The sequence below is a fragment of the Betta splendens genome, chromosome 8 (genome assembly GCF_900634795.4).
Source record: "Betta splendens chromosome 8, fBetSpl5.4, whole genome shotgun sequence".
In the NCBI taxonomy this organism is placed as follows: Eukaryota; Metazoa; Chordata; class Actinopteri; order Anabantiformes; family Osphronemidae; genus Betta; species Betta splendens.
The window spans coordinates 8146282-8165473 of record NC_040888.2 but is presented as its reverse complement, the minus strand read 5'-3'; the positions used below and the strand labels follow the sequence as shown (position 1 = coordinate 8165473).

Here is a 19192-nt window from a genome sequence, read left to right as displayed (position 1 = left end):
CAGCCTCACCTCTGCGGACGCGGCCGTTCCGTGGGTCGGAATGCGCAGGAAAGTGGCGGCGTGGATTTCCGTCAGAAAGCGTCCGAGCGAGCTGACACGGCGCGTGGAGCGTCCAGCGGACGGGCAGCGGCGTGTCCTCGTACGAAATTAACTACAAAACAACAACAATGTACCAACATTCCACGCTCTGCTTCCGCAAGCACTCACGTCACCGATTCCTCGTGACCGCCCCCTCCATTCATGAAAATAACTTTGTGCTGACGTCAGTCTGGGAAGGGGAGGGGGGAGGGGGGGAGAGAGAGGGGGAAGCCAGAAATAGAAGACAGATACTGCTGCCGCCTGCTTTTGCTTACTTCACAAAACTAATCCGTACGAAGTCGCGACGCGTTGCCAGGTTTGGCAGAAAAAAAGTCGAAAAAGAATAATCGCGAAATCCCCAAAGTTTCAAGGAATAAACCTCAACTTGTTGCTCTCTCCGCGTCCTCACCCCCTCCTCCGAGTTACGCTCGGATCTCGACTGGGAGCTTTTCAAAAAATGTGCATTAAGTGGGAGAAAGCAGCGACCTCCTCCCTCCGTCTGACTGGAGCGCAGTGGCATTCCATTCCCCAGGAAGGTATGCGGAGTAGCAGCCCACAGTCACAGGGCCGCGCTCGGTTTAACGTCACAGGTTATTCTGGGTAATTAAGTACTTAATGTAAATATGTTAAGTCTTCTCAGAAACGTGGACGTTAGTTTATGGGATGAATGAGGAGACTGGAGCCTTGAGCCTGGTCCAGAGACCTGCTCCGTTCAATCAAGGCCACAGTGAGGACGCTGCACTTTTAATGCTGACTGGACTGAACACGCTATAAACTACAGCTGAGCCTATTCATGTCAGACCAGCATCTCACCCAGTAACACCTGTACGTGTCGTAAAGTCCAACAGCCACAGTGACAGGTCCAGCTTTTCAGAGAAATCCTGAAATATTTTCTTTTCTTGTGCCTGAGATTAAATTTTCAAACTGTTTGATGATGGAGGAGAAGGACGATACAATGTAAACTAAGAGATCTTTTAACGAAGAACTAGTGATTTTTGATTCTAACGGCTTGTAATCGCTTTGTTTTTTTGCCTGACAGGCGTGATGTAAGTTTGACCTTGAGTCGTAGGCATGACTAGTACATGACGTGTAAATAGACAGTGCGATGGTCAGGGCCAAGAGAAATAAGAACTTTAGCGTTTCAGTGACTTCGTTCCACTGTTTTCATTAACTTTAGACCAAAACAGTGGAAACTGACTGTTCTTAGTCACAAGCGGAATTGTCCCTAATCCAAACCAGAACCGCTTCCAGCGAACACTGACTAATTCCTGGGAATCCACCGTTTGAGCTCGGGCTTTGTGCTCACAGCCAGATTGGCTTCAGGTTCGGTTACTGTCATGTTTTACAGCCGGTGACTCAACCTCTTCCTCTAAATTGCATGTGGAATCAATCGTTAACCCGAGCTGGTGGGCCGCTCGCTTTCATCTGCACTAGAGCATGTGTCAAGTAAAGAAAAAAAAAAACGGAACTAGACCTCATCAGATGAGAGAACGGCTTTGTGCTCTGGTGAGCTGGTGTCATGGTTGTGTTGACCACAAACAACAACACACTGTTTCCTTTACGTCGCGTTTCTGTGAGAACGAGCAGCTGAGCGTTGGCAGCGCTCCGATGGAATACGTGTAAACAAACTGTTTTCTGTCATTTACGGTAATTTACCGAGTAAATTCTATTTCTAGCAGGCAGAAGTGGATGATAGGAAAAGTAAAGTGAGCTCGAGTACATTATAAATATGGTTTGGGATGAGATTGACTTAGATTATAGCACATTTATGTAAAAAATGGTGAGATAAGTTACTAGTTACTAATACTAGGGATTCAATGAGATTGTATAAAACTGAATTAGTTGAAATGAGCATCTATTAGATGAAACTGTGTTTGCTGGTACATCATCTTTTCTAGTTGAGACTTATCATATGATGGGATCGGTTAACATTAGATTAGGTTCAGGTTGAGGAGAGATTAGAGATTAGATCAAACATCCACCAAACATCTGTTTGACCTAGACTTTTGACCCCATGATGACTGGACTACTTGCTCAGCCTCAGCCCACTAGTTTGGAATGGGTTACAATATGCTGTAGACATGATGAGACTATGATCATAATAAGTTTGAGTAGATTGTGATGACGACTATGAGGAATGTGGCAGACAAGAAACCCAAACTTTGAATCAAAAGACCATATTTGAAGTTGCTGAGGAAAGGAAACCTATCAGACGGTGTGTTCTGACCTCGTAGCCGCCGTCGTACCTCCCAGGTACCGTCCGTCTGGAGCGCATGTACTGAAATGACCTGAAATACACCCTCTCCAGTAAGACACAGCAGCAGCATGTGCAGCAGACCTGTCCGGGTGTCGTCAGACCCGCGCTGTGGGGTCTGCACTTCCTACCCACCGTTTTAGTGTACAGGAAGTAACACTGACTCACTAATCTTACTTCTCTCTGAGTCAGAAATCTGATCTGGCACAAAGACCCCTGTTGTTGTTGATGTTTTTTTTCTTCCAAATGTTCCAAATTATTAACTAGTGAAACCACGCAAACGGTTGAAACGCGGCGACTAAGAGCTGCCAAACAAAAGCAGACTGTGAATCTTAACGGCCCCGTTCTGTCCCTCGGCGCGTTCTCGCATTGTTCGCGGGGCGTTTGACTGAGAATGTCGGACACGTTACGAAGCCCCTGGCACCGCGTGGACGCTGTGTGATTTCAAAAAATAAGACAATTGTTTTTGCAGATTTGCAGACTTCCCACATGACACAAGACTTAATTTGGAACACTGACTGAACATTCCACTGACTTCACCAAAATGTGTTTCATATGAAAACACTTTACGTAACCAGTTGGCAGGTTGGAGCTGCTGCATGGGAACGAGCCTGGTGCAGTTACAGTAGTAGTGAGAGGTGGCAGGTCTCGGATCAGGCCACAGACTGGTTTAAGGCTGATGTTCAGCTTCTGGAGCGCAGTGCTTGAAAGTTACCTGATTTTACTCAACGGTGTCGTCAGAGCTGAGTAATGTTGAAGGAATGAGCAAATCACTGCCGTTGACCATGGGCGGGACTAAATATGGACATTATTAAGGGCTGTAAAGCTTTGATGGACTCTGTTTTCCTCAGGCATGGAAAGTTTGAAAGAATGAAAGGAGTTGCTGGGCTGAAACACTAGAACACCTACACTAGAAAACGAGAAAACCTTGAAACCTTGCATTTGTGTTGTCTAAACGCGTGACTCACTGTCAGATGCTTCTCGCTTTATGACTCAAAAACAAAAGAATCTGAACCTTGGTGAATTAAATGCCCCCAAATTACATTTGCATATGTTGCAGCTATTTGTCATCAGGTTGGTTTTATTTTATCGCGCTATTTCCTCTTGAGGTTTGTGGATGGAGCCAACAGAGCTTGATTTATTGAGATGTTTCTTTTACATTTGAATTTGTACTGTAGTGAGCTAGAAGTGCCACATTGAAATGATCACTTTGTGCAGTAGAATGGAGACTGCTGCCACCACGTGTTAAAGCTCTGAACTATGAAATCAATGTGCAGCATCAGCATCAGACTTTTTTCAGCACATCAGCACATTGCGATGGGCCAACAGGTCCTTATTTTCATAAACAACTTTTCTCTGCCGACAGTGACATTAATGGTGTCGCCCCAAGTACTGGCTCCACCAAATTAAAAGCAACTGTTCTTAAAAATGTTTGAAATGTCTCTGCAGAGGTGTTTCACGCAGTGAACCTGATGACACCTACTGGACAACTCTTGCTATTGCAGTAAGGAACTGTGGACCACATCATTGCTAATATGCCTAAAGTTTCTTCATTGTATTATGTTATCTAGTGAATCTATATGGAAGTAAATTATGTAACCAAGTAAATTAGTAACTTCAACAGCTTTTTAAACTAATTAGTTCTGTTTGTCTGCAAATCTTCTAATGTTAGCTGCTTTATGCTGAATCACCATTTGAAACATAGGTGGTATATAGATATAGATATATAGATGGTTTCTAATTTATTTATTTTCTATTATTACGAAAAAAAACATTTCTAGTTAATACTGTGTCGAGTTAAAACTGCCTCGATGTGTTTTCAGTGTGTAATAGACGCTCCTGGACACTAGGTGGCGGTGAGCACAAACATGTTGGCCACTAGAAAAAGAAGAAGAAGAAGAAGAAGAAGAAGAAGAAGCAGAAGCTACTATCACTGTCTGTCTGTTAGCTTTGAGACGGCTAACAATACAGCGATAAGATTGATCCGTTTAATGAAAGTGGTTACATGTTACAAGTCTTTTTATTCAAGTTTATGTGTTAGTATCTTAATGGCCAGTTGCTGTCGGCGCTACACAACGTTATGGTAAATAACGCTAACCGAAATGTAATTGTTATGTAGCATTAGCTACGTTTAGCTGTATATGATGTATTTAGCCTGTTGGCAGTATTTATTCATTGTCTACAACGCTATTATTATATTATTGTATAGATTTTTGGGAGGAAGTACATACGACCTTGTGTCTGCATTTAGTTTGTTTGTCTAATGTTATTAATCTTGTGTGGTCGTTTGTTATAGAAATGTATTGATTATTTGCCCAACTTTAGAAGCAGGGCTAACGCTAGCTTAATGTGATTTGGCTTACGTGGTCTATCCTGTCTTTCATTCTTTTCAGATATAAAGAGTCGTCAAATTTAGGTAATGACAACTGCGGAACTAGCTCTGAAATTGATTTGGATTTGTGCCTGTTACACAAGATGAATCGTCCCAAGCCTCCAACTCTCAGGCGCCCCAGTGCTGCAAAACCATCAGGTATGGGGGCAGCTGTGAACAGCTGCCTTTAGGTTCCTGGTACATGATTATGACAGAAGTAAAGTTGATAAATACACATCTTGCTAATGTCTTTGCTTTTAAGGTCACCCCCCACCAGGAGATTTTATAGCTCTTGGATCAAAGAGCCAGGGAGGAGAGCCCAAAGCCCCGCCCGTCCTCCTGAAGCCACCATCCACTGGTTTACCTGCAGACCGTAAGAGAGAGACGTCTTCCACTATACCGTCGTCTTCAGGGCTGTCCACCCTCGCCAAGCGGCCGAAACTCTCCACTACCCCTCCCGTCAGTGCCATTGGACGACTCGCTGATGTTGCAGCTGTGGACAAGAGGGCAATATCGCCCTCAATAAAGGAGCCGTCTGTGGTACCTATTGAAGGTACATCAGTGACTGTCTGAGATAATCTTCCAAAGAATACATTGAAAGTACAAAAGCAAAATTTAACGTGTTACCATAGTTGGAAGAAAAGTTAAAACTCCTCCATTTATTTTTCTAGTGTCTCCATCGGTGCTGTTAGATGAGATTGAGGCAGCAGAGTCAGAAGGAAATGATGATCGCATTGAGGGACTGCTGTGTGGAGCGGTAAAACAACTGAAACTGAACCGGGCCAAGCCTGACATCACGCTGTATCTCAGTCTGATGTTCCTGGCAAAAATCAAGCCCAATGTTTTTGCCACTGAAGGGATTATTGAGGTGAGATGGCCGATGCAGTCATTATGTAAAATATATGTAAACTTTGGGAAATTTTCAGATCTATTCTAAGGATTTCATTGTCTTTTTATTAGCTAACACGAGGTTTTTAATTTTTTTTATTAGGCTTTGTGCAGCCTTTTACGTCGGGATGCTTCAATCAATTTTAAAGCAAAGGGAAACAGCCTGGTGTCTGTTCTTGCTTGTAATTTGCTAATGGCAGCCTATGAGGAGGATGAGAACTGGCCAGAGATTTTTGTCAAAGTGAGAACACTTTTTAATGCAAACATGTATTCTTTTATTGTTTTTTTAAAGGTGTATATGAACGCTATTGCATTTGTCAATTCAGGTGTACATTGAGGACTCCCTGGGTGAAAGAATCTGGGTGGACAGTTCTCACTGTAAGAATTTTGTTGACAACATCCAAACTGCTTTTGGCACAAAGATGCCCCCAAAGAGTATGCTCCTGCAGGCTGACACCGGCCGCTCTGGCGGAGACCTCAGTGCAGGTATAGCGTAATGAAAAGACGCGCTGGCTTGTTCAGACTAAGAGTACTGATGCAGGAAAGATGACTGATTGGATATATTGGTTTTTTAATCTTTTAGGCAGCAGTCCTCATCCCTCAACCCCAGATGAGGATGACAGCCAGACTGAATTGCTCATTGCAGAGGAGAAACTCAGCCCTGAAGATGAGGGGCAGGTTATGCCAAGGTATTTATTTTATTCTAGATAAACTAATGTGATTTGTGTAGGAGTTTATGTTCAGATTTAGATTTTATTCTACAATCTGTTGCATTGCAGGTATGACGAACTGGCTGAGAGTGTGGAGGACTATGTGCTTGATGTCCTGAGGGATCAGTTGAACCGCAGGCAACCGATGGACAATGTGTCTAGAAACCTGCTTCGTCTGCTCGCAGCTACTTGTGGCTACAAAGAAGCACGACTCATGGCTGTGCAGAGGCTGGAGATGTGGCTCCAGAACCCAAAGGTGAGAGGATTATTATTATTATTATTATTATTATTATTATTATTATTATTATTATTATTATTATTATTATTATTATTATTATTATTATATATGCCAATCACAACTATCAGAGAGCAAACCTAAAGCTAAAACAATGTATCCACTATGTTTCTTAGTGCAGTTCTTTTTTATTTCAGTGTAATAAGTATTACAATAACTTTTTTTGTGTGTGTATGCAGCTGACTCGACCGGCTCAAGACCTTCTCATGTCCTTGTGCATGAACTGTAACACCCATGGAACAGATGACATGGAAGTCATATCCAACCTGATCAAGATTCGACTCAAACCCAAAGTCCTCCTCAACCACTACATGCTGTGTGTCAGGTCGGCCGAGTCTCTGTGCCGTGTTTATTCTGTTTTGCACTCAGCAACTGACACTAACAGGTGTTTGTGATTATCCAGGGAGCTGCTCAATGCACACAGAGACAACCTGGCCACTATGGTGAAGCTGGTGATATTTAATGAGCTGTCTAATGCCAGGAATCCCAATAACATGCAAGTCCTTCACACTGTGCTACAGCACAGCCCAGAGCAGGCCCCGAAGGTAAAACTAGAGACTATGAAAACAGAAATATTAATTTAATACCTCGATAATGTCTGTTAATATTAATTTGACTTGCTTTGAGTTTAGTACTTAAATTGAGTTATTTAATTAAAATCCATCTTTTCTTTTTTCCTGTAGTTTTTGGCGATGGTGTTCCAGGACTTGCTCACCAATAAGGACGATTACCTTCGTGCCTCTCGAGCTTTGCTGCGAGAGATAATCAAACAGACCAAGCATGAGATTAACTTCCAGTCCTTCTGCTTTGGTTTAATGCAGGAGAGAAAGGAGGCCAGCTATGTGGAAATGGAATTCAAAGTATGACCATATAAAAATACATTTTTCATGGCTATTTACATGTCACATTTACACGCTTCTCTGGACTGTAAATTCTTTTTTTCTCCCACAGGAGCGGTTTGTTATTCAGGTGACGGATTTACTGACCGTCTCCATGATGTTGGGCATCACTGCTCAGGTTAAAGAAGCTGGCATTGCATGGGACAAAGGAGAAAAGAAAAGTGAGTGACTGACATTTGGTTTCTTTGCGTGTTTATTATTAGTTATTAATAAACACGCATTATTATTAATAGTGTTATAGGTAATTACTGTAAAGTTGTGTGTGTATGTGTCTTTTTTTTAAGATCTGGAGATTTTAAGGTCATTTCAGAATCAGATAGCTGCCATCCAGAGAGATGCTGTGTGGTGGCTTCACACAGTGGTTCCCACCATCAGCAAAGTTGGTGCAAAAGACTATGTCCACTGGTCAGTGTCTGAACGTGTCCATTCTGATGGTTGGTCAAAGGACACAGTCATGTCCCACCAATATGTATTCATTATCTTGTGCTTCTTATGTTTACAGCCTTCACAAAGTGCTCTTCACTGAGCAACCTGAAACCTATTACAAGTGGGACAACTGGCCCCCTGAAAGTGACAGAAAGTGAGTTCTCCTCCCCAACTTAGAAATCAAGCTTTTGTTTGTTCACTGTGGCTAAAGCAAACTGATGTGTTACTTCCTTTTTTTTAGTTTTTTCCTTCGCCTGTGCTCAGAGGTTCCTTTGTTGGAGGACACATTGATGCGAATCCTGGTGATCGGACTGTCTCGTGATTTGCCCCTGGGCCCAGCGGATGCCATGGAGCTTGCGGACCACCTGGTTAAGAGAGCTGCTGGAGTTCAGTCGGATGGTATGTGAAGCTCCACTGCATGATCCCCCTTAAAGCTGTGTAAATGACTCACTGTTAGAACCTTTGAACAGTTACTATAAATAGTGTTTGAACTGGTATATTGTTATTTACATTTTAGTTGGTAAAAATAATTCTAGGAAAGTTTAGATGAGATGTGATTTTCAGTGTAACTGTTGCACACTTGATGCCATAGATCTGACTCTTTCTTCTTTAACAGACCTAGAGGTTCTGAGAGTGGAGAGGATCCAGCTCATTGATGCAGTGTTGAATCTGTGTACTTACCACCACCCAGAGAACATTCAGCTGCCAGCAGGGTATAAAAAATGTGTTTTCAGAACACTCACTGCTGTTGTTGATCTCTAGTTTCTGAAATAACAAATGGCTTAACATTCAAGGTACCAACCACCAAACCTGGCGATCTCCACGCTCTATTGGAAAGCATGGCTCCTGTTGCTTGTGGTGGCTGCATTTAATCCCCAGAGGATTGGTAAAGTCAAATTTATGTCTCATATAGACAAGATCACATTTCACAATATTAAAAAAGGAATTGAACTGTGGTATCTGCTTTTTCTTTTTTAGGCCTGGCTGCCTGGGATGGGTATCCTACACTGAAAATGCTCATGGAGATGGTTATGACAAAGTAAGTTAGTATGCACAGACTATAACATAGTAACACGCCTGCTGAAACTTAACACGTCTCTATATGATTCCATAGTAACTATAGCTACCCTCCTTGCACCATTGCGGATGAAGACACGAAGACAGAGATGATCAACAGGGAGCTGCAGATTTCTCAGAGAGAAAAACAAGAGATTCTGGCCTTCGAGAGCCACTTGGCAGCAGCCTCCACCAAACAGACCATCACAGAGAGCAACAGTTTGCTGCTGTCACAACTTACAAGCCTGGACCCACAGTAAGATCACTGTATTTATGTTTTCCACCCAAAATTGTGTCATTTAAGCGTTGCAGCTGCATAAAGTCTGCAGACAAGGCAGTAAGCAACTTGAGTTTGAGAAAGTTTAGTGAAACTTTATCGGCTGGACAGTTTTATACTTGACCAGCTGCTACTTTTTTAAGATCTAGGTAAAAGATGTTCTGGGATTGCAAAGTTCATGGGTGTTTTGTTTGTACTCAGGGGCCCTCCGCGTCGACCTCCGCCACAAGTCCAGGAGCAAGTGAAAAGCCTCAACCAGTCTCTGCATCTAGGACATCTCCTCTGCCGCAGCCGAAGCCCAGACTTTCTTCTCAATATTATCCAGAGACAGGTAGTGTCATAGAACCAGCAGAGAAGTCTGTGGAATATTATGCTTGTGTTATAAACAGTGAAGAAAATAACAGATCTGAACATAATCTAGCCTTCCCTCTGTAATATGAAATAAAGCATCCTTTTTAACATTAGTATGGTAAATCAGTTTCCATATATAAAGTCCAGAAAGAGCCATGAGAATGATTTTGTAGTAAACGTAGTAAATGGTGAGAGATTTTCTGTCTGACACATTTTCACCGGTTTCACAGGCTTCATCTCAGTCCATGCCATGGTTGGCAGATCTGGTTCAGTCTAGTGAGGGGTCTCTGGACGTGCTTCCAGTGCAGTGTCTGTGTGAATTTCTTCTGCATGATGCTGCGGATGACAGTCTGCCAGTAGAAGACGATGAAGAAGGAGAGAGCAAAGAACAGAGGGCAAAGAAGAGACAGGTATACTGACCTGTTAAATCAAACACATTATTATTTCTATATAGATAATAAAGTTTAATCTTTGAATAGATTGGGGTGGAAGCTATATGTTAATGTTTGTTATGTTTTTCTGTTAGAGACAACAAAAGCAGAGGCAGCTACTTGGACGACTCCAGGACCTATTGTTGGGTGCTAAGGCTGACGAACAGACAACATGCGAAGTGCTGGATTACTTCCTGCGTCGTCTCAGCTCTTCTCAGGTGGCATCAAGAGTCTTGGCCATGAAGGTACCTGACAGACAATAGAGACTCTCTCTAGCAGCATCGTGTTGCAGATATAAAATGATTTCCTGTACATTGCATTCGTGTGTGCAGGGTTTGTCGTTGGTGCTGACTGAAGGAGGCTTGAAAGATGGAGAGGAGAGAGATCAGCCCATGGACGATGACTCAGCAGATGCTGAGCTTTTGCCAGGGTATCAGTGGCTACTGCAAGACCTCCCAAAGCTCCCCCTGTTTGACAGTGTCAGAGGAATGACATCCACGGCTCTGCAGCAGGTCAGTGTCTGAGTGTAGAAATAAAGGATAAATAACGTAAATGCTGATAACCGGTCACGCTTACAGCATCATAGTTGTGTGGATGAAAAACAGAAGCACAAATTGAACTTTAGAGTGAGTTTGTGAAGCATGTCTTTTTTTTTATTCTCTTAAGGCTATTCACATGGAGACAGATCCTCTGACGATCAGTGCCTATCTCATCTACCTCTCCCAGCATGCACCAGTGGAGGAACAGGCTTCTCACAATGACCTGGCTCTGGTATTGACATTAAAACATTACATGCGTTCCTCTAGCCGCTGGTGCTTTCATTGAGGGGTGCTGGTATAAAATCTAACGCCGCATCTCTCCCTGCAGGATGTTGCCCGACTGATTGTGGAGCGTTCCACCATCATGAACAACCTGTTCTCTAAGCACTCGACCCGGCCCGAGTCTGATGCTGTGCTCTCTGCTTTCCTGTCCATCTTCTCTGCCTACATCAGGAGAATGAGGAAGACAAAGGAGGGCGAAGATCTTTACAGCTGGGTTAGCAACAACTAACTAAACCACATTGTGATATAAAATTAATTTTATTAAACACTACTGCTTTTAATGTAAGACTGAGTTTAAGAAAGAATAAATACAATAGAAACCAATAAGTAGGTGCAATTCTCTACTCAAGATCTCCCCCTCCTTGATGTCTGTCAGCATTTATTGGAGAACAGTAAAGTATCTAGTAAATGTTTAGAGACACTGTTTATTTTTCCAGTCAGAATCTCAGGACCAGGTGTTTCTCCGCTGGACTACAGGAGAGACTGCTACGATGCACATTCTTGTCGTGCATGCTATGGTTATCCTGCTGACTCTGGGGCCGCCCAAAGGTAGTTCTGTACACAATACAATGTGTGCTTTAACTATTTGGTTGGTTAACAGTTGGGAGCAGATATATGTTATTTGACGTTTGTGTGACTACAGTTGAATTCCTGTGGTTGGTTGTGTTTGGAGCCTTAATAACGATTCCCATGCTACCACTTTTTAAACAATATTTACAGGAGAGAGTGATTTCTACAATCTTTTGGATATTTGGTTTCCTGACAAGAAACCTCTACCCACTGCCTTCCTGGTTGATACCTCCGAGGAGGCTCTTCTCCTTCCTGATTGGCTAAAACTGAGAATGATCCGATCCGAGGTCTCTCGACTAGTTGACGCAGGTAGTTTTTTTTTTTTTTTTTTTTTTTTTATAATGCACAAAATTAAATAAAAGGTTGCTCACAGATTTAAATAAATATTTGTTTTTAATGCACCAATGTGTTTTTCACTCAGCTTTGCAAGACCTGGAGCCTCAGCAGCTGCTGCTCTTTGTTCAGTCCTTTGGCATTCCTGTATCCAGTATGAGTAAACTCCTGCAGTACCTGGATCAGGCTGTTTCCCACGATCCACAGAGCCTTGAGGAGAACATCATGGACAAACGTAAGCTCAGATATTTTACTCTTGAGACATTTGAACTCGTTAATAGTCGTGATGTTTAGCTGACCTTGTTTTATGGGTGTCCTGCCACAGACTACATGGCCCACCTGGTGGAGGTTCAGCATGAGCGAGGTGCCACTGGGGGGCACACTTTCCATTCACTATTGAGCGCCTCTCTTCCTCCTCACAGAGGTCAGTGTTATTATTCATCAAAGCATTATGTGCAATTAAACATCATATTACATACACTTATTATTATTTAGTTATTCCATAATCTGCCATTTCCCTCATTCAGACTCTTCTGACAAAAGCAAGGCCAAAGTTACTGTGGAAATGCCCCACAGCTCTGTGATGAGAGCTGCCAGTCAGCTTCCTCCAGTCAGGCCTGATGACGATCTCACTGGCATGTTGCTCCAGGTGGGATTTGAGTTTGCAGATTTCTTGAAAGTCTGTAATTTTCATCAATGGATTAAAAAAGCCACCTCTGTGTCAAATTTGGCTTGTGTTTTTCCGCCTCTGCCACAGATATTCCCCTTAAAGGTGGACCCTCGCTGGCCTGGACCCCCACCCAGCCAGCTCTCCCTGGCCCTGCAGCAGGCTTTGGCTAAAGAGCTGATGAGAGCCAAGCAGGGGCAAATTCAGCAGGGTGGATTATCTTATCGGCTCCTTCAGGCCATCGCGGCCCTGCTCACCTCCACCCACGCGGGACCTATTGTCATGTCGATGCACCGCAGTCACGCCCTCTCCTGTCCTCTCGTTCGTCAGCTTCACCTTTACCAGGTAGCTGACGATCAACCACACAGTTTTGTGTTGGATAATAATAGTATTTTCTTCTGTTTCTCATGCTTATCGTATATTCTTCCCCCAGCGACTCGTGTCCCAGGACGTTACCTTCTCATCGCTATTTCTCAAGGTCATTGTTGAGATGTTAATCTGGTTAGACAACCCAACTGTGGAAGAAGGGCCGCTGAAGACGCTGCTCAAATCCTTTGCTGGTCAGAACGCTCACAAACACAGGCACAGTGATGGTAAACCACCCGTAATCTCTTTACAAGCTGGATAATTCCTGTTGATATTAGCAGTGAGTGATGGTTGTTGTCGTGCAGTCCGTACAGCATTCCTCCACCTGGCTGAGGCTTTGGCATATCGCAGAGATACTGAGGTGCCACTAAGAGCTGTCATTGCCATGCTGAAAGCTGGTGAGAGGTGTAACGCAGAGGCTGAACTCATCAGCAAAGGTATTAATGGAATGTAAACATGTGTTGAGGTTTTGGTAAAGTGTTTAAATACAAATTTAAAATATTCAGTGCTAACGGAGTGTTTTGTTGTTGTTCAGTATTACATGGGCTCATGGAGGTGAGGTCGCCGTATTTAGAGGAGCTCCTGTCTCTGTTGATGACTGTGGGTACGCAGAACGGGACCGCGGGCCCCGTTGCCATGGTAATCTCCTTACTGCTCCAGGAAAACGAGGAGCGAGCTGTGAAAAAGGAAGCAGATTCTAACAAGTGAGAGCTGTGATTCTAGTTTTTTGAGGATGAAGTAAATCAGCTTTTAATTATATGCATAGTGCTTTGCCGTCACATCATGATACCACTGAGCAAAGTCTTCATTAGGGCTGCTGGAATTCAGTACATGTCCAGTCCCATTTTCATCAAAGTAACTCTTTTGCCAGCAGCTCTGAGGTGACGAAGTCAGGACTAAGCTTTGGGCTCCTGGTTGATTGGTTGGAGCATCTCGACCCCGAGGTCACATCCGTGTGTCCAGACCTCCAACAGAAACTGCTGTTTGCCCTCAACAAGGTAGGATAAGCAGTGCCTGGAGATAATGTCCTCCCCTTGTCTTATCACACCGGAGTAGGTGTTTGCCTGGTGATACTGATCATCCTCTTTTACTGTTTGCCTTTTCCAGGCACGAGGCACTCCCGCCTACAGACCCTATCTTTTAGCCTTGCTCACACATCAGTCAAACTGGGCCACTCTGCTCCAGTGTATCGGTGCTCTTCTCAGCAAGCGCAGAGACTACAAGTAAGGGTTTTATTTTTCAGTTTATTTTAAAGATAAGATAATTCCTGCAATAACTTGTGTTTCTGGTTCATATTAAATGTCAGTGAGGAAAATATTTTTTGATGTTAAATTTCTTAAGGCTGGATCCATCATCAGCTTTGGATTTCCTGTGGGCATGCAGCCACATCCCTCGTATCTGGCAGGGACGTGACCAGAAGATCCCTCAGGTACAGGCTCCGTAGACGAATATCCCCTTTACAAATCCTGTGCTTGCTTCTGCAAATATAAAATTCAGATTCAGTTCAATTTATTGAAACCGAAGTGTATTTTACTTTTTGCCTGTGCAGAAGAAAACGGAGAAGTTTGTGCTGCGTCTCAGTTCGGAGGAGCTCATCAGCCTGGTGGACCTGATTCTATCGGAGCTGGAGCTGAGCGCTCACAACTCGCCACACAGTGACAGGAGCAACACAGAGCAGGCCTCCTGCTCCCTCATCCAGTCGAGGCTCCCGCTCCTTCACTCCTACTGTAATGGAGATCTGGAGAACATCAAGAATATTTCCGAGTACCTGATCAACTGTATAAAGAAATGGGATGATAGGTAAGTTGTCATTTAGTTTTTTAAAGTGTCAGTCCTTATCTGTGACTGTAATAATTTGACTTTTTTCTGTTTGTCTTTTGTGGAGAGTCCAGATATGCAAAGTCATTTCGTATTGTTTTGCTGTGCTGATAAACTAGGGCTAAAGCTCGCTAGATTTTTCTTCTCAGCGCAGATGAACTTTTCAGACTTCCTCTGTCAGCCACAATGCCGTGGACCAGGGAAAACTCGATAATTAGGTCTATTGGTGTGAAATTAAAACCAGTAGAAGTCGTCTGTGCTGTGATCTCTTTAAAAGCTCAGTGTATTATAATGAAGCCATGAGGATTAAGGCTGAAGCTCTAAACTTGCCTGTGTTGTGAATTCCTGCACTGACTTAGCTGTCAGAGATCAGGGTGCAACTCTTTGTGGAGGCAAACCCTCCTTTCATGAATATGTCTCTAGTTATTAAACCACTTTAATGAGGAAACTTTGGCCAAGGTCAAGCAAAATTAGCTTTCGAATTACAGTATTTTAAGTACAGCTAAGCTGTCTGGTAAAATGGTGCTAGTGAAAATGTGGCAGGATAAACCCATGTTGAAAGTAAAGGGTTTTGGCCTTGTGTTGAATAAACACTTGATTGTATGTTTGGCATTCATCTCGCTAAAGCGCGCTGTCAGATAAGCTGGTGTTTATTCCAATTACACACCAGCTATTGAACGAAGAGTGGACTCTTTGCTCTTGGTCAAGGTCGCTGAGATTTGCTTAATGCATAGCTGTAATAAACTTTTCAGTTAGTGCATCATTTGAGCCTGACAAGAGTCTTAGCTAGTAAGAGGATTTTATAAAAGCACAGTGACTTAAAGCAAATACCTCTGAATTACATTACCCCATTTATGTGCCTGCTTTGCATTAGTGTTTATTAATCGTTTCTGCTTGTAAACAGAAGAAATCTGAGTTTTAACTCTGGTTTCCAATCGGTGATCTTCCTGTAAACATTGCGAACTGGAGACATGATAGTTTTACTAAACGTCTCGATGAACCAACATTAGAACATTATTGTTAGTCATTAGTGGCGTGGTTCTAAAGAATAGCATATAATTTACTGACCTTCTTGTTCATCTTGACTTTTCAGTGCAATGAGTAAGCGTTGCCAGAACCTGCTGTTACAGATCTATCTGCACTTTCCTGAGGTCATCCAACACATTACTCTACCTGAAGGCACCTTCAGCAGTGGAGGAGCCGCAGACGGGAGCAGCTGCAAGGTTGAGATTTGTTTCAGATCACCCATTTTAATCAAAGTCATTTGTCTCTGGACAATATTTAATTCCCTGCAACCTTTTGAAATTGATTTATGTTAGATGCAACTTCTTGTACACAGGAAGCAGATGTGAAACAAAAAATGTATTGCTATATGATTAAGCCCAAAACAGAAGCAGCACTCCAATTATACATTACAAGAATTCATGGACACTGATGTTTCTGTTTTCTATGTTTTCTCTAAGCTTGATGTTCTGGTCCACCGCCTGGTCACCCTGCTCGCAGATGTGGGAGAGTCAAAGTCTGCCGAGGGCCGTGTGTCTGATGCCAACCTTGCCTGCAGGAAGCTAGCGGTGTCACACCCCGTTCTTCTGCTGAGGTAGAGGAGGGAAGAAGCCCTTCGCTGTAGCGTTTATAAACCATCTGTGCCGTGTGGTATCGCAGACGAGGGTTCAAGCAGCTCACTAGTCTCCTTTTCTTCCTCAGACACCTGCCCATGATTGCAGGGCTGCTACACGGCCGCATTCACCTCAACATGTACGAGTTCAGGCAGCAGAACCACATGACGTTCTTCAGCAACGTTCTCGCCATCCTCGAGCTGCTGCAGCCGCTTGTTTTCCAAAGTGACCACCAGAGGGCGCTTCAAGACTGCCTTCTCTCCTTTATGAAGGTCCTACAGGTAACAGACTTGCTGTTTCGGCTTCTAGTGTTTAAGATCGAGACTAGACAAGTTGTTCTTTCAATGAGCTGCAAATGAGACACTGTGCTCATGCAACTTCCAGAGGACTCGTTCTCCGTTGGTGTTCATCAACAAGTTTCTGCAGTTCACGCAGAAGTACATAACACACGACGCAGCGGCGGCTATTCCTTACCTGCAGAAGCACTCGGACATTTTGCAGTAAGTGACAACGGCGTCTTTTTAACTAGTGTTGTTGTGCTCCTACAGCTTTTGATGCAGATGCTTCTCCTTTCAGGGGCCTGTGTGCAGAAAACCCAGACTTGGTGCAGCTAAAGTCTTTGCTGGCTGGTCTCACTTTGCCGCTGCGGAGCTCTTCTGTAGAGGTCACAGCAGAAGAGAAGGACGGTAGGAACTACTCCCATATCATATGTTCACAAAAGTGATAAAATATCAGTATCGATCGCATGTTACACATTACTGCATAGAAATGAAAAATGTCAAGTTATTTTTGTTGATGTTTACCAGATGATGTGTCCACTGGTTCCCTGGCCCTCGTCAACATATCGGCCTCGGTTTCACTGAGTGCGGCCGACATGACGATGTACCTGAAAAAGATGTCAAGAGGAGAGGCAGTGGAGGGTAACTAACAAAAAAAACAAATCTGCCGCAGGGTTGCACCTGTAAATTCTGTATCATGAGTAACACACGGATTTGCTTCACCTATCTGCTACAGACGTGCTGGAAGTGTTGACAGAGGTGGATGAGAAGTCGAGGAGGAGCCCAGAGATCATCCAGTACTTCACAGTGAGTCATAAACACGAGGCAGCCAGAAGCCGAAGGTTTAACCTGGCACGGTGTAACCCATCGATCACCACTTTGTGTTGCTCCATGTAGAACGACCTGCAGAGACTCATGGCTTCCTCTGAGGAGCTGTGTCGGAACATGGCCTTCAGTCTGGCTCTGCGCTGCATTCAGAATAACCCCTGGTAAGTCAGCAGCACACAGGAACTCAAAGATGTTAACGCCACAGTGATTTGTCGATGCTTGTTTATTAGTCATTTAAATACTTTCTACTTGTCACTGAGTGTACGTTGTCTGTCATGCAGCCTGGCAACAGACTTCCTGCCGACTTTCATGTACTGCATGGGCAGTGGTAACTTTGATGTGGTCCAGACAGCCATCAGGAATCTCCCAGAGTATGTGCTTCTGTGTCAAGGTACGAAGTGCACTATTAGCTGGCACGAACGTATTTGTAATGCATTTAGTCCTGGCCAGAAGTCACATGTCTGTTTTTCCTTTCTAGAACATGCAGACATCTTGCTCCACAAGGCGTTTTTAGTGGGAATCTACGGACAAATCGACACCAGTTCAATGATCGCAGAGTCCATGAAGGTCCTTCACATGGAAGCAACAACATAAACACAAAGTGCCCAACTCTGCATCCAGTTCCATACAGTGTCATTCACTCTGTGCATTCCAGTGTTAGATTCTTTTATTACCTTCAGTTCAGACGTCTCTAACTGGACATTAACAAACTCACAGTGGTTCAGACTGAAGGCTCCTGGAATGAGCTGCTCGCCACCAGTAATGTGATGAATTGGTGACTTCAATGAAAGTATTAAATTTCCCTCAGACTTATTTTTAACTGATGATATAGTAATGCATTAACCATCAGCGATAACATAGTTTGATATTAGGTAAATGGGGATTATACGTAAAAATATGAACAGCACACATAAAAGCAGGAATATTGTAAAAATAAATCATAAATCAAATTTTTTGAAGGAGATTAAGAAGGAGGAGATTTTTATATATTTACTGTCACAAAGTTACCATTTGTTACATTATCTGGCAGCGCAGCCCTCACGGTAAATGGTACAGCTTCCTATTTCTATTTACTTATGAAATGACATTAGTAAAGTAAGATACTTTAACTTTAAGCTGCACTTGAATGTTTTGAATCCACATCTTTTCAACAATTGACAGATGATTAAATATAAGAAGCCAGATCAGTCCTGTGAGTCCGTTAAACAGCTGAAATAAGAGCTTTAAAGTCACGTTGCTTTACTCTTGCACTGAGCGCCGTTGGTCAACTGAATAAAACAAGTTTTGGAATATGCTTTTTTTTCTACTTCTCATCCAACTCTGACAGTTAATAGAGTTATGTATTTCAATGGAGATATTTTACCGCTGTTAAATTGGAAAACGGTTTAAAGTTGAAACGGCAGAAACACAAATTTCACAGGAACCAATTATTACCTTTCAAAATAATATTTTAGCAGCTCAAACAAGATTGAGGGGAAATAAATGAAGCCCTTTGTGGTTTTTCATTTTCCTGCGGTAATTCCTGGAGCCTGATAAAGCTGCAAACAGCTGTCATAGGTATGCTGGCTCCTCACTGATGTGTAACAGACAAATTAAAGGAGCAATGTGCACGCTGTGATGGAAACCGCTTTGCCATGAAAGTGTGAGTTGTTTTGCCCGGTGCCGCTGACTGCATCGGCAAAAGGCTCTTGATGTGGTCAAAGGGAGACGCTAAACAATGCGCAGGCATTGGAAAGTGGTCGTCCCCGTTGATGCTAAATTAACCGTGGTGGTAATTGTCCGGTCGCGCTGACCAAAGGCCGCTTTGAAGGTGTGATGTTGGCAACGCGGCACTGCAGCTCAGCCTGCTGCCGGTGTTG

The 19192-nt window shown here is 43.3% G+C and overlaps 1 protein-coding gene across 3 annotated transcripts; it reads left to right on the top strand.

Moving 5' to 3' along the window:
* The first annotated feature begins 4224 nt into the window (after positions 1-4224).
* Positions 4225-18623, top strand: ints1 (integrator complex subunit 1). 3 transcript variants are annotated; one of them, XM_029159447.3, is made up of 48 exons: positions 4226-4415; positions 4726-4862; positions 4966-5256; positions 5375-5571; positions 5695-5832; positions 5918-6077; positions 6175-6280; positions 6371-6557; positions 6776-6921; positions 7000-7141; positions 7280-7456; positions 7548-7656; positions 7780-7900; positions 7998-8075; positions 8163-8320; positions 8538-8634; positions 8716-8807; positions 8900-8960; positions 9036-9233; positions 9456-9585; positions 9836-10015; positions 10132-10281; positions 10369-10548; positions 10703-10807; positions 10904-11071; positions 11295-11406; positions 11578-11736; positions 11849-11995; positions 12086-12184; positions 12288-12409; positions 12518-12772; positions 12861-13020; positions 13099-13230; positions 13329-13497; positions 13668-13791; positions 13901-14016; positions 14135-14222; positions 14343-14593; positions 15705-15834; positions 16075-16208; positions 16316-16508; positions 16612-16727; positions 16804-16913; positions 17034-17147; positions 17242-17312; positions 17403-17494; positions 17615-17724; positions 17812-18623. In XM_029159447.3, the coding sequence occupies exons 2-48, from the start codon at positions 4808-4810 to the stop codon at positions 17925-17927; spliced, it is 6546 nt and encodes a 2181-aa protein (XP_029015280.1). In that variant the 5' UTR covers positions 4226-4415; positions 4726-4807; the 3' UTR covers positions 17928-18623. The 3 variants fall into 3 exon arrangements, with proteins under 3 accessions (XP_029015278.1, XP_029015280.1, XP_029015279.1); XM_029159446.3 differs by having other exon boundaries at positions 13665-13791; XM_029159445.3 differs by having other exon boundaries at positions 4225-4415; positions 12288-12772; positions 13665-13791.
* The last annotated feature ends 569 nt before the right edge of the window (positions 18624-19192 follow it).